The 12,883-nt window shown below is 41.0% G+C and overlaps 2 protein-coding genes across 3 annotated transcripts in view; one reads left to right on the forward strand and one right to left on the reverse strand.

The window, feature by feature from the left end:
- LOC121854788 (VWFA and cache domain-containing protein 1-like) overlaps positions 1-410 on the reverse strand; it is a 17,468-nt gene extending 17,058 nt beyond the window's left edge. For both annotated transcript variants that reach the window (XM_042349581.1, XM_042349573.1), the window contains exon 1: positions 175-410. The gene's annotated coding sequence lies outside the window, so the exon portion shown is untranslated. The remainder of the gene's footprint in view (positions 1-174) is intronic.
- Positions 411-1,647: 1,237 nt separating this feature from the next.
- LOC121854817 (putative tricarboxylate transport protein, mitochondrial) lies at positions 1,648-11,816 on the forward strand. The gene is made up of 6 exons (XM_042349622.1): positions 1,648-1,823; positions 8,146-8,356; positions 8,751-8,974; positions 9,413-9,556; positions 10,569-10,719; positions 11,117-11,816. Exons 1-6 carry the CDS (start codon positions 1,709-1,711, stop codon positions 11,223-11,225), a joined length of 954 nt encoding a protein of 317 aa, XP_042205556.1. The 5' UTR covers positions 1,648-1,708; the 3' UTR covers positions 11,226-11,816.
- The last annotated feature ends 1,067 nt before the right edge of the window (positions 11,817-12,883 follow it).

The raw sequence follows: 12,883 nt of genomic DNA on the forward strand, positions 1-12,883 counted from the left end.
CAAGGTGGGGGTGTGTCGCAAATAATCAACGTTTTATTACATTCTATTCAAACCAGACGATAATAGTGGTTTAATAATCACACAAATAAACCTAAATTACAATACATTAAACCCAATATACGTAAATAACTCGGTAATTAAGTATAAACTAAAAAAAAACCCAATTCAATATACCTTTTGTGGAGTTCCTTAAGGCTGTGGTGAAGGTGCAGGGTTCTTTTTATCTTATATCACCATAATTAACTCACTATCTTCATTATTTACACCATTAGATTGTTGATAAGATGTTAAATGAGGGATTATCCTTAGTTAATATGGTGTGAGGTGGAACGTGTGGCTAAATTTTAGTTAGATAAGTGAACTAGTACAGCAGATGGTCCCAGCCTCCATTGTCTACTGTAATAGGAAAAATTATCTCAGATGTTTTAACTAATTAATATTTTTTGGAGGTTTAATAAGAGATAAGGGTTTATTTAACTGGTTTATTTTTTATTATAATATTAATGTTTTTTTTATAGATTAATAAATGTGGATTTTATTCTCGATTTATAAAAAGTTTGTGCCATTACGAATGTTTCTCAGATGTAAACAAATGACGTCATTGCTAGCCTCTCACCCACACCTCAAAAAGATGTCATTTTTTTATATAAATTAATTGATATTATTTAGTATTTAATAATTAATTTTAATGTTTGGTGCTTCTATATTTAATAAAATATTTGTTTTTTTTATGATAGTATTAAAATAAACTGATATTAAATAGAAAATCATATAAAAACAACGTAATGTAACTCGACTAGGCTCCAGCCATTACTAAAACCGGGTTATATAAACGAGAAAATTCCCAATATTATAAAATACCTCAAAAATATAAAATTCTAAGTTAATAATAAATAAATAAATAATAATAACAGTTAATATAAAAATAAAAGGCTATTTAGTACAAGGAAATACATCTAAAGTACTTATAAAAATCATTAAAAATTACTTAATAAATAGTAGTTTTGTCTCACCTGTTCGCTGATTGGCTGATCAAGGTAGCACCACCATTACGTCATATCGTGTGGTGTTTAAATTAGCGAATGTCTACAAAATCGTATCTATTATCTAGTGACTAGGATAATGTATTTAGGGATTTATTAACGTTGTATTAGTTGTATTTATGTGTGTATGTTTTATGTATTATAGGAAGTTTATATTATTGGAACGCTAATTTTTATTCTCGTTAATTTAGTCAAGTGAAAATGTCAATGATGTCTGCCTGACGTACGATACTTAATGTGGTTGATCATGTTTTGTGGATTATATTCTGTGATTGATTTGATTTGTTGTGATTGATAGATTAAATTGATGTTATTGATGTTTTTGTTTATTTTAATATGTGTGTCAGTGTAAATTATCTTTAATTAACATAGCATTTAGTAAAGTAAGTGAATACCAGTTTTTGGGTGGATATTCTAGGTTTATTTCAGTTATTTTAACATAAACCCGAATTATTTTTAGTTTTTATTATTTTGTGGTTTAAATATAGTAAAATTAACATCGGAATATCATTTTTAATTAACTTTGGGGTTAATATTTCAGGGATAGTTTACTGTACGATAACTTTACCATCGACACACCTATGGCAACAATCAGCTGTGCATCTCTCAGCTGGTTCAGTGTTGTGGTTGACGTCGTCGGGAGAGGACGCTAAAAGTGCTTGAGAATGGATAATCCCTCGCCTGCATATCGTTCACCTTTTTTACGTCCATGGATGTCACAGTCTGGGGCAGCGGCGCCTTCTGGAGGAGGGAACATAGGCCTAAAAGGAATTATAGCAGGTAAACTAGGGCTATTTTACATTAATATCTCACAAATAGCAATAGCTGGTAACTTAGGCTGTCCTAGGCTTAACCTGGCGTCGTGGTGGGGGGAAAAAAAATACCACTTTTAACCACAAAATACCTAATGTTCTTCTACCACACTAATACAACCGGTTAAATAACGTGTATAATTGTTATTTATCCTATTATATATGTTTATAATATATATTTTATGATAGGAGAGCAAAAAGTATATAATTTATGTAGTTTTTGTTGGATTTTATGCCATGGTAAACTGATGCCCCTTAGACCGCCTCTATGTATGGACATTTATACATATTAATACTCATATAACAATGATTTATATTATACATAATTATACATTGAGGATCTGGGTATGTATACTTGCTATCATACATGTTTATTTAATGATTTAGTTAGAAATATTAACAAAAATATGAAAACTTTCTACACTTGCTATGCCACGTATGGACATTTATACATATTAATACACATATAACAATGATTTATATTATACATAATTATACATTGAGGATCTGGGTATGTATACTTGCTATCATACATGTTTATTTAATGATTTAGTTAGAAATATTAACAAAAATATGAAAACTTTCTACACTTGCTATGCCACGTATGGACATTTATACATATTAATACACATATAACAATGATTTATATTATACATAATTATACATTGAGGATCTGGGTATGTATACTTCCTATCATACATGTTTATTTCATGATTTAGTGAGAATAAAGGCTAAAATAAGGAATTAAATTCGTTTGATAGCTGAGTCTTGTCATCCATGTGGGTTATAAATAAACTCTTCCTGGCCTGATGTTGTCTAAAATCTGTCTAAATACTGTCTAAAAACGTCTAAATACTGTCTAAAAACGTCTAAATACTGTCTAAAAACGTCTAAATCCTGTCTTAAAGCGTTGGAACCCAGTCTAATATGTATAAATCCTGTCTTTTAACTTAGAAAACTGTTTATAAATGTCTAAATCCCGTCTAAAATGTCTGAATCCTGTCTAAAATGTCTAAATCCTGTCTGAAATGTCTAAATCCTGTCTAAAATGTCTAAATCCTGTCTGAAATGTCTGAATCCTGACTAAATTCCGTCTAAAATATCTGAATCCTGTCTATTAAGTCTAAATCCCGTCTAAAATGTCTAAATCCCGTCTAAAATGTCTAAATCCTGTCTGAAATGTCTGAATCCTGACTAAATTCCGTCTTAAATGTCTAAATCCCGTCTAAACCGTCTAAAATCTGTCAAAAAATGTCCAAATCCTATCTAAACTGTCTCAAATCTGTCTAAAACATCTCAATTCTGTCTAAAAATCGGTCTAAACACTGTATGGTTCTTGTGTGGCGTTATGAACTTGATTTGAGACATTGTTATTGTTATTTATGATGTTATTTTTGATGTTATTTAAGAGAGCTGCGTTGTGTTGAAGGATAAATTAGGTGATTGATTTTTGTTATGGCGTGTAGTGGTGGTGGAGTGTGTGTGTGTGTGTGTGGTATATCCGTTTGCGTGAGTGAGTGAGGAAGGAAAGGAATGAGTGTGGTATGTATGTATGTGTGTGATGTATGTATTTAGGTATTGAGATAGTTCTATGTATGTATCCCCCGTGTGCACCATTGTTCCAGCACCTTCTCACACACACAGGACAACACCGTGACTCAGTGTACACGTTAAGCCACAAGGCATTGACCAGGTGCTGACGTCATACACCTGGTTATAACGTCAGATTATTGTTATTGTTGTTATTGTTGGTATTATTATTGTTGTTGTTGTCATGTTAGGTTCTCATGTTACTTGTTCACCATCTTGTCATGTCACAAACTCATGTCAGCTTCAACACACACACCAACACCTCCTGTCATGTGGGAACCCCTGACTCGACCCAACACCCACTCACAACATTACAAGTCGATATCTCAAGGTGTGTCTGACTGTCACTTTGCCATTGCTGTAGATTGACTTGACCTACCCTAACACTAACCTAACTTGACCTGACCTGACCTACCTGACCTAACCTGACCTAACCCACCTAACACTAACCTAACTTGACCTAACACTAACCTAACTTGACTGACCTACCAACCCTAACACTAACACCTAACTAACACTAACACCTAAAACACTAACCTGACCTAACACAACACTAACCTACTCCCACTCCTAACACCCAACCTAACTACTAACACCAACCCTACCCAACACACCTAACCTAACCTAACACAACCTCAACCTAACCTCACTAACCTAACACTAACCTAACACTAACACCAACCTCAACCTAACCTAACACTCACTAACCCAACCTAACCTCACTACAGCTAACACACCCACTAACCTAACACTAACCTAATCTAGCACTACCTAACCTAACCTTAACCTAACACTAACCCTAACACTAACCTACTAACCTACCCTAACACTAACCCACCCTAACACCAACACTAACCTAACAACCTAACACTAACCTAACACTCACTAACCTAACACTAACCTAACACTACTCCTAACACTAACCTAACCTCAACCTAACCCACCACTACCTAACACTACACTAACCCACCACACAACACTAACCTAACTGACCCAACCACCTAACACAACCTAACACTAACAACACTAACCTAACACTAACCTAACACTAACCTAACACTGACCACCTCTAACACTAACCTGACCTAACCTAACACTAACCTAACACTAACCTAATCTAACACTAACCTAACCTATCACTAACCTAACACTAACCTAACCCTAACCTAACACTAACCTAACACTAACCTAACACTAACACTAACCTAACACTAACACTAACCTAATCATGATGTAGTTTAGACCACAGTTTCAAGTTATCAGATAAGAGGAGAAGTAAGAGGCTGGTATCTCTCGGTGTCTCCTGTGATCTTGGACTATGGACTATAGGGTGAGAGATAGAGAGAGAGAGAGAGGTGAGAGATAGAGAGAGAGGTGAGAGAGAGGTGAGAGATAGAGAGAGAGAGGTGAGAGAGGCAGAGAGACTTCAAATAACAGTCAGAGATGAAAGGAGAGAAAGATGTATTTAAGAGATTCTGTCTCTCTCTCTCTCTCTCTCTCTCTCTCTCTCTCTCTCTCTCAATATGTTTGTCACAAGTAAAAGGATAATTATAGTGTAGAAAATGCGAGGCCATGGTGGGGGTCATGTCTCGAATGGTGGTGAGAGAATTGAGAGAGAGAGAGATAGTGTGAGGATAAGTGAGTGAGTGAGAGAGAGATAGAGAGAGAGAGAGAGAGAGATAGAGTGAGGATAAGTGAGTGAGTGAGAGAGAGAGAGAGAGTGAAAGTAAGTCACAAATCTCCTTGACTTGTTAACCTATATAGAGTGTCCTGTAAACTTCTTTTTATCATAATTAACCAACATTAACCCACATTAACACCCTAACTAACATCTATAATATAAGATAATAATATAATTTAACATAATAATCCATTAACTAAAACCTATAACCTCACAAAATTGAATTATTATTAAAATTATAATTCCTGCCAAAATGTCAGTCAAATGAGAACCATAATTAATGACAAATACAATTAATAAAACAAAATAATTACCACTTAATTTTGATAATTAAATAAATCTGTATAATAATTGATAATAAATCCAAAAAGTCTTAAATTAAATTAATAAATAGATAAAAATTTGATAACAGACGAATGTGTTTCAGTTGATTGGTGGGGTAGATAAGGTGTGACGTCATCATAGGTGTGTGACGTCATTAATCCCTAGTCACTAATCTGCTTGTGTTCTTGCTGATTAGTGGCCTATTTTAACTGATTAGGGGCTATTTTAACTGATTAGGGGCCTATTTTAACTGATTAGGGCCTATTTTAACTGATTGGAGCCTATTTTAACTAATTAGGGGCCTATTTTGACTGGGGCCTGTTAACCAATCACCAGTCGTATACGAGGGCTTCCAGTCACGAGTTCAGCCAATGATTGGACTCATAGGGAGGGTGGGGGGATGAGATCGAACGCTTGATTGGTTGGCAGACATCCAACTCTACGCTGATTGGCTGTCGACCGTATTAGGGGGGATTGTTGATTGTTGTTGGTAGTAGTGGTGGTGATTGTAGTAGTCGTGGTAATAGTTGTTATACTAGTAGTTGTGGTAGTAATATTAACGGGAAATATCTCTCTCTCTCTCTCTCAGAAGGTTATCAAGTTACCACAAGGATAACTAGACTAGTGTACCGTTAATATATACTCGTTCACCTACCACTACTACCACTATCCTCTACCACCACCCACTACACCACTACCACCACCACCACCACCACTACCCCACCACCCCCACCACTACCACCACCCTCACCACCACCACCACCACTCTACCACCACCACCACCTACCACCACCACTACCACCACCACCACCCACCACCACCACCACCACCACCACCCACACCACCACCACCACCACCACCACCACACCACCCTCTACCACCACTACCAACCACCACCACCACCCCTACCACCACTACCACCACCACCACCACCCCTACCACCACCCACCACCACCACCACCACCACCACCACCAACCACCACCAACCACCACACCACCACCAACCCCACCACCAACCCTCTACCACCACCCACCCCTACCACCACCACCACCACCCACCCCCCACCACCACCCCACCACCACTACCACCACCACCACCCACCACCACCACCACTACCCTCTACCACCACTACCACCCTCACCACCACTACCACCACCACCACCACCACCCCACCACCACCACCACCCCACCACCACTACCACCCCTACCACCACTCCACCCCACCACCACTGCCACCACCACCACCACCACTACCACCCTCCCACCACCACCACCACCACCACCACCCTCCACCACCACTACCACCCCTACCACCACCACCACCCACCACCCTACCACCACTACCACACCACCACCAACCACCACCCACACCACCACTACCAACCACCACCACCACTCACCCCACCACTACCACCCTTACCACCTTACCACCACCCACCACCCCCACCACCACCAACCACCACCCACACCACCAACCACCACCACACCACCACCACCACCCACCAACCACCACTACACCCACCACCACCACCACCACCACCACCACACCACCACCACCACTACCACCACCACCACACCACCACCCTCCCACCACCACCACCACCACCACTAACCCCACCACCACCACCACCCACCACCACCACCACCACCCACCACCACCACCACCACCACCACCACCCCACCACCACCCACCACCACCACCACACCACCACTCCACCACCCCACCACCACCCACCACCTACCACCACTCCACCACCACCACCACTACCACCACCACCCCACCACCCCACCACCACTACCACCACCAATCACCACCACTACCACCCTCACCACTACCACCACCACCCACCACCCTCTACCACCACTACCACCACTCTACCACCACTACCACCACCCTCTACCACCACTACCACCACCACCTCCCTCATGAACTAAATTAAATTACAGTGTTGTGGACAAAGATCAATTCAGAGTCTTGTTTGATATAAATGGCCTCTCTCTCTCTCTTCTCTTTATTTCATTATTTTATCTCCCTATTCCACCGTTTTATCAATTTACTAGTTATTCTGTTCTTCGTTATTTTGTTATTCTGTTCTATGTTATTGTGTAATGAATGACCTTTGACCCCTCTTACCGATTCCACCCCCAAAACACACCCCTAACCCCCGATTTAAATTTCCAGGGGGTTAATATCAATGCCCCCTTTACCGATTCCACCCCCAAAACACACCCCTAACCCCCGATTTTATTTTTCCAGGGGGTGAATATCAACGCCCCTTTACGATTCCACCCTAAACACACCTAACCCCGATTTCATTTCCGGGGGGTGAATCAACTGCCCCCTTTACCGATTCCACCCCAAAACGCTCCCTACCCCCGTTTTAAATTTCGGGGGTTATCTCATACCCCCTGCCAGGTTCCCCCCGAAACACACCTACTGGATTTAATTTCCAGGGGGTTAATATCAACGCCCCCTTTACCGATTCCACCCCCAAAACACTCCACTACCCCTCGATTTTATTTCTCAAGCAGCATCACAACTATCATTGAAATCGGCATCACGTCCCTTACCGATAACATCAAAAAACACACACCCCTAACCCCGATTTCAATTTCCAGTGGGTTAATATCAACGCCCCTTTACCGATTCCACCCCCAAAACACACTCCACTAACCCCCGATTTAATTTTCCAGGCGGGATTACGGGCGGCATTGAAATCTGCATCACGTTCCCCACCGAGTACGTCAAAACGCAACTTCAATTGGACGAGAAAGGCGCCGGAAAACGTCAATATAACGGCATCGTCGACTGCGTGAAGAAGACCGTCAGTAGCCATGGGGTCTTGGGGCTGTATAGGGGGCTGTCAGTCCTCCTCTATGGGTCTATACCGAAGTCTGCCTGTAGGTAAGTTGTTGTTGGCACTAGAGGGGGCTTGTGAGTCATTTTATGAGGTGTGAGGCATTTTGTGAGTTGTGAGTTATTTTGTGAGGTGTGAGTCATTTTGTGTTGAGTTGTGAGTCATTTGTGTTTTATTATGTAAGCTGTTAGTTAATCTGTCAGCTTGATCAGATTCAATCAAGCTTAGTATTAATGAAGTCTAATGATTCTTGTTAAAGCTTAGTCATTCTCAAGTTAATTAGGTTATAAGCTTAGATCCTAAATCAAGCTTAATCGCATAGCCAAGCTTAATTACACATAAGCTTAAAAAAAACAGTCAAATAAGATTATGGAGTAAATATTTTGTCATTGTTTATTGGTTAAATATTTGTCAGTCGTTCATGAGTTTATTCACTTCCAGATTCGGGGCGTTCGAACAATTCAAAAAACACAGTGTGGACGAGAGGGGTAATTTATCCCCGGGCAAGAGGCTCCTATGTGGTCTAGGGGCGGGAGTCACCGAGGCAATATTCGCCGTCACCCCGATGGAAACTGTCAAGGTGAAATTCATCAACGACCAGCGCTCGGCCAATCCCAAATTCAGGGGATTTTTCCACGGCGTCAATTGCATACTCAAGGAACAAGGTGGGTTTGGGTGGGTGGAGGCACAGCGCCCAGGAACTCCCAGATGTTTAGGCTCGCTTCACTCGCCACCGCACCCTCTTGGGTAGTTATAATGAGGGGGCCTCCACAAAGAGGCTGCCCATGGGCCTCCACAGGTCTAAATCCTGCACTAGTCTCTTGTATACAGTAGTTCGTTAAATCGAGTTCTCGTAATATTTACAAACGTGAAACATCGTAAATAAACCGTCGTGAAAGTAGTTTTACGAATGCCTTTATTTACGAATGTCGTTGTTTTATATATTAGTCGTTCTCAACCTAACCTAACGCCCATAGGTAGAGTTACGCACATCCAAGCTACTGATATATTTGTATTATGATTAATTTCCTTAAACCTAACCTAACCTAATCCAACACTACCCTACCCAAAAACCTAACCTAACCTCACATCTCACCATACAGGACTTCGGGGGACTTACCAAGGCGTGACGGCTACCATCATGAAACAGGGAAGTAACCAGGCTATGCGCTTCTACGTCATGGAAACCTGTAAGGATAAGTATCGTGGAGGAGACCCAACCAAACCTGTCCCCAAGCTGTTGGTCGGTAAGTAGATTAGTGGTACTTTCTTGTTTAGGGGGTCTGGTTGGCTAGTACCCCTTGTGGTTAGTAAGTACTCGAGGAGGTACTTTCTTGTTTAGGGGTCTGGTTGGCTAGTACCTCGTGTGGTTAGTAAGTACTCAAGGAGGTACTTTCATGTTTAGGGGGTCTGGTTGGCTAGTACCCCGTGTGGTTAGTAAGTACACGAGGAGGTACTTTCTTGCTTAGGGGTCTGGTTGGCTAGTACCCCGTGTGGTTAGTAAGTACACGAGGAAGTACTTTCTTGTTTAGGGGGTCTGGTTGGCTAGTACCTCGTGTGGTTAAGTAAGTAGTTTAGGGTTCTCGTTGGTAAGTACACAAGGGATAAGTACATGGGGTGGCACTTTCTTGTGTGTGGTTTAGTTCGTTATATAGAGGTCTTGTATCAAATGGACCTTGATATAATGGACTCCCTGTCATATAATTCATTATATTGAGGTTACACTGTATATTCTTACCAGTGTATGACCTCTTGACCTCGCTTGACATCTGGAAAGACTCATTTGACCTCCTTGGGTAGTCTAAATTTCTAAATGTGACCTCTTGACCTCTGGAAAGACTCGTTTGACCTCCTTGGGTAGTCTAAAGCTCTAAATGTGACCTCTTGACCTCTGGAAGTTCTTATTGGTGGGGTCAAAGTTCAAGATTGTGTTGATAATTAGATTGAAATACAGACACACAGACAGGTAAGTTAACGAGCGTACACACAGACAGGTAAGTTAACGAGCGTACACACAGACAAATAAGTTAACGAGCGTACACACATTTTTTCCCTATATTTTTCCCCCTGGACCCTATAGTAGAATATTTTCCCCCTGGACCCCATAGTAAAAAATCTCCCCTGGACCCCATAGTAAAATATCTCCCCTGGACCCCATAGTAAAATATCTCCCCTGGACCCCATAGTAAAATATCTCCCCTGGACCCCATAGTAAAATATCTCCCCTGGACCCCATAGTAAAATATCTCCCCATCGTAGGTGTGTTCGGTGGGCTGGCCGGAGCGGTGTCAGTGTTCGGAAACACCCCCATCGATGTAGTCAAGACCAGAATGCAAGGTCTAGAGGCCAGTAAATACAAGAATACGTTCGACTGTTTCTGCAGGATTTGGAAGAACGAAGGACCGCGAGCGTGAGTATTTGATTGGGGTCTGGTCTGGGGTGTAGAGGGAGGGAGAGAGAGAGAGAGAGAGAGAGAGAGAGAGAGAGAGAGAGAGAGAGAGATTGTGTGTTGCTTAGTCTGGGGTGTAGATAGCTAGCTAGTTAGATGGATAGATACATTGATCACTTGGTTGGTTTATAGATTAATAATTTGATGGATTGAATAGAACTTTATTGTTACCATGATAGATACAGTTTAGGGGTCTGATATATCCTGTGGTGATGTTAGGATAGTTTAGTGTTTTATTGTTACCATGATAGATACAGTTTAGGGGTCTGATATATCCTGTGGTGATGTTAGGATAGTTTAGTGTTTTATTGATACCATGATAGATACAGCATTCTGATATATCCTGTTTACATTCCAGGTTCTACAAGGGCACTGTACCCAGGCTAAGCCGAGTGTGTTTGGACGTAGCCATTACGTTCATGATATACGATACCTTCATGGAACTGTTCAGCAAGGTGTGGAAGTAGATGGAACGCCTCAGGGTGCGGTGTACGACAAGTGAGGGGGTGGTGGGGGGGTGAGAGTGGTATTTTGAGAAGTATCGTTTATATCGAGGAACAACAAGAAAGGAAGTTTGATCGTTTAAGTATGGGACGTGTCAAGATGCGGGATTGGGAGCAAGAATGGCGTTTGTAAGTCGGTGAAAGAAGCAATGCAAATGTAGAACAGACGCAACAAGAACGGTGTTTGGAATCCACACGTCAAGCGGCACAAATAAAGAACGTGAAGAACAGAACAAACTCGACAAGAACGGCGTTTGGAATCCACACGTCAGGTAAAAGCGCCATCTGTGTATCAGAGCCGATCAGTAGTTTATTGTCGGAAGTAGCCAACCCTCAGGTCTCGGGACGGCTTATTTGATTGGTCGATTTGTTATTGATGAAAGGTAGCCAACCCTCACACCTTGCAACGGCTTATTTGATTGGTCGATTTGTCTGGTTCTAGGTACAGTCAGTTCTGCTATAACGCGATAGTTGTGTTCTTGTAAAACATCGTGTTATAGAAATTTGCGTAATAGAAATATCAGGGCTTATGGAGAAAATAGGGCTAGGTGCAGATTACTCCAAATCGAAAAAAAATTTAGTAGTTAGCGTAACACAAAGGATAGCACAGTCTAAATAAATGTTGCATTCATATCTAATAATGAAATCATACAGTAAATGTAACACTTTACCTTGAAAAAAAATATGAATATAACTTGATGGGGGAGAAGGTTGAGGTTGAGGAGTCATGCAGACAGAGTTGACAGTATCATCATCATCATAAGGTGCAGTTTTTCTTTAGGTCCTCATATATTGGTAAGGCTTTCTCTTTAATGGTGAGGAAGCTGGTCCCAGATCGCTTTTTCGTTTGATCTTCTATCCAAACACTTAGAAGCCATTCCATCTCCTCAAGTTCCTTTGGCCGTGATCTCACACTTTTGCTAGCACTCAACGTTTGTCCAGCAATACAGCTTGATTTAATCTTTGCCGCATTGTCTCTAATGGTGCGTAAAGTAGATTCCTTTATTCCCGTTGCACGCACAATATCACGTGTTCTTTCCTTATTTTCAAAACGATTGACAACATAAAGCTTTTCTTCAAGTGTTATAGCCTTTCTTTTACGATCATCACCGGAAATGCGATCACCAGAACACTTCCCGGAGATATTCTTCTTTTCCATAGTCACAAAATTGGAGAAACAGTAATCAGAAATCACTGAGGACGCTTAAAAACTTCACACGTGTTTCAAACTGATCGTGTGGTGTAAACAGAGCGCGCGGGTCTAAAACGCTACGTATTTGGTTTTTCTCTCTTATTTAAAATTTTACAATTTACATATACTGTGCAGGTATACCGTATACATAAATTATTTCTGCAATTGTTCACAAACAAAACACATAAATCAATTGAATATGTGATGTCGAACTTGAACTGTAAACACTGCATAACCCCACGCCAAGCCTCTACAACCGTTCAAGTGGAATCGCCTTAGAGCCAATTCGCACTGTCAAAACACGCCTTATAGCAGAACTCACTCTACAGATGCCTTATTGGTCGATCAGTTTCACGATGTTAATGAAATGAACAATTTCACAAGTTTACACAAATGATTTATCCAAGGGTGTGGATATAGTTCACAAGTT

This window comes from Homarus americanus, unplaced genomic scaffold (assembly GCF_018991925.1).
Source record: "Homarus americanus isolate GMGI-L3 unplaced genomic scaffold, GMGI_Hamer_2.0 scaffold36569, whole genome shotgun sequence".
Taxonomy (NCBI): domain Eukaryota; kingdom Metazoa; phylum Arthropoda; class Malacostraca; order Decapoda; family Nephropidae; genus Homarus; species Homarus americanus.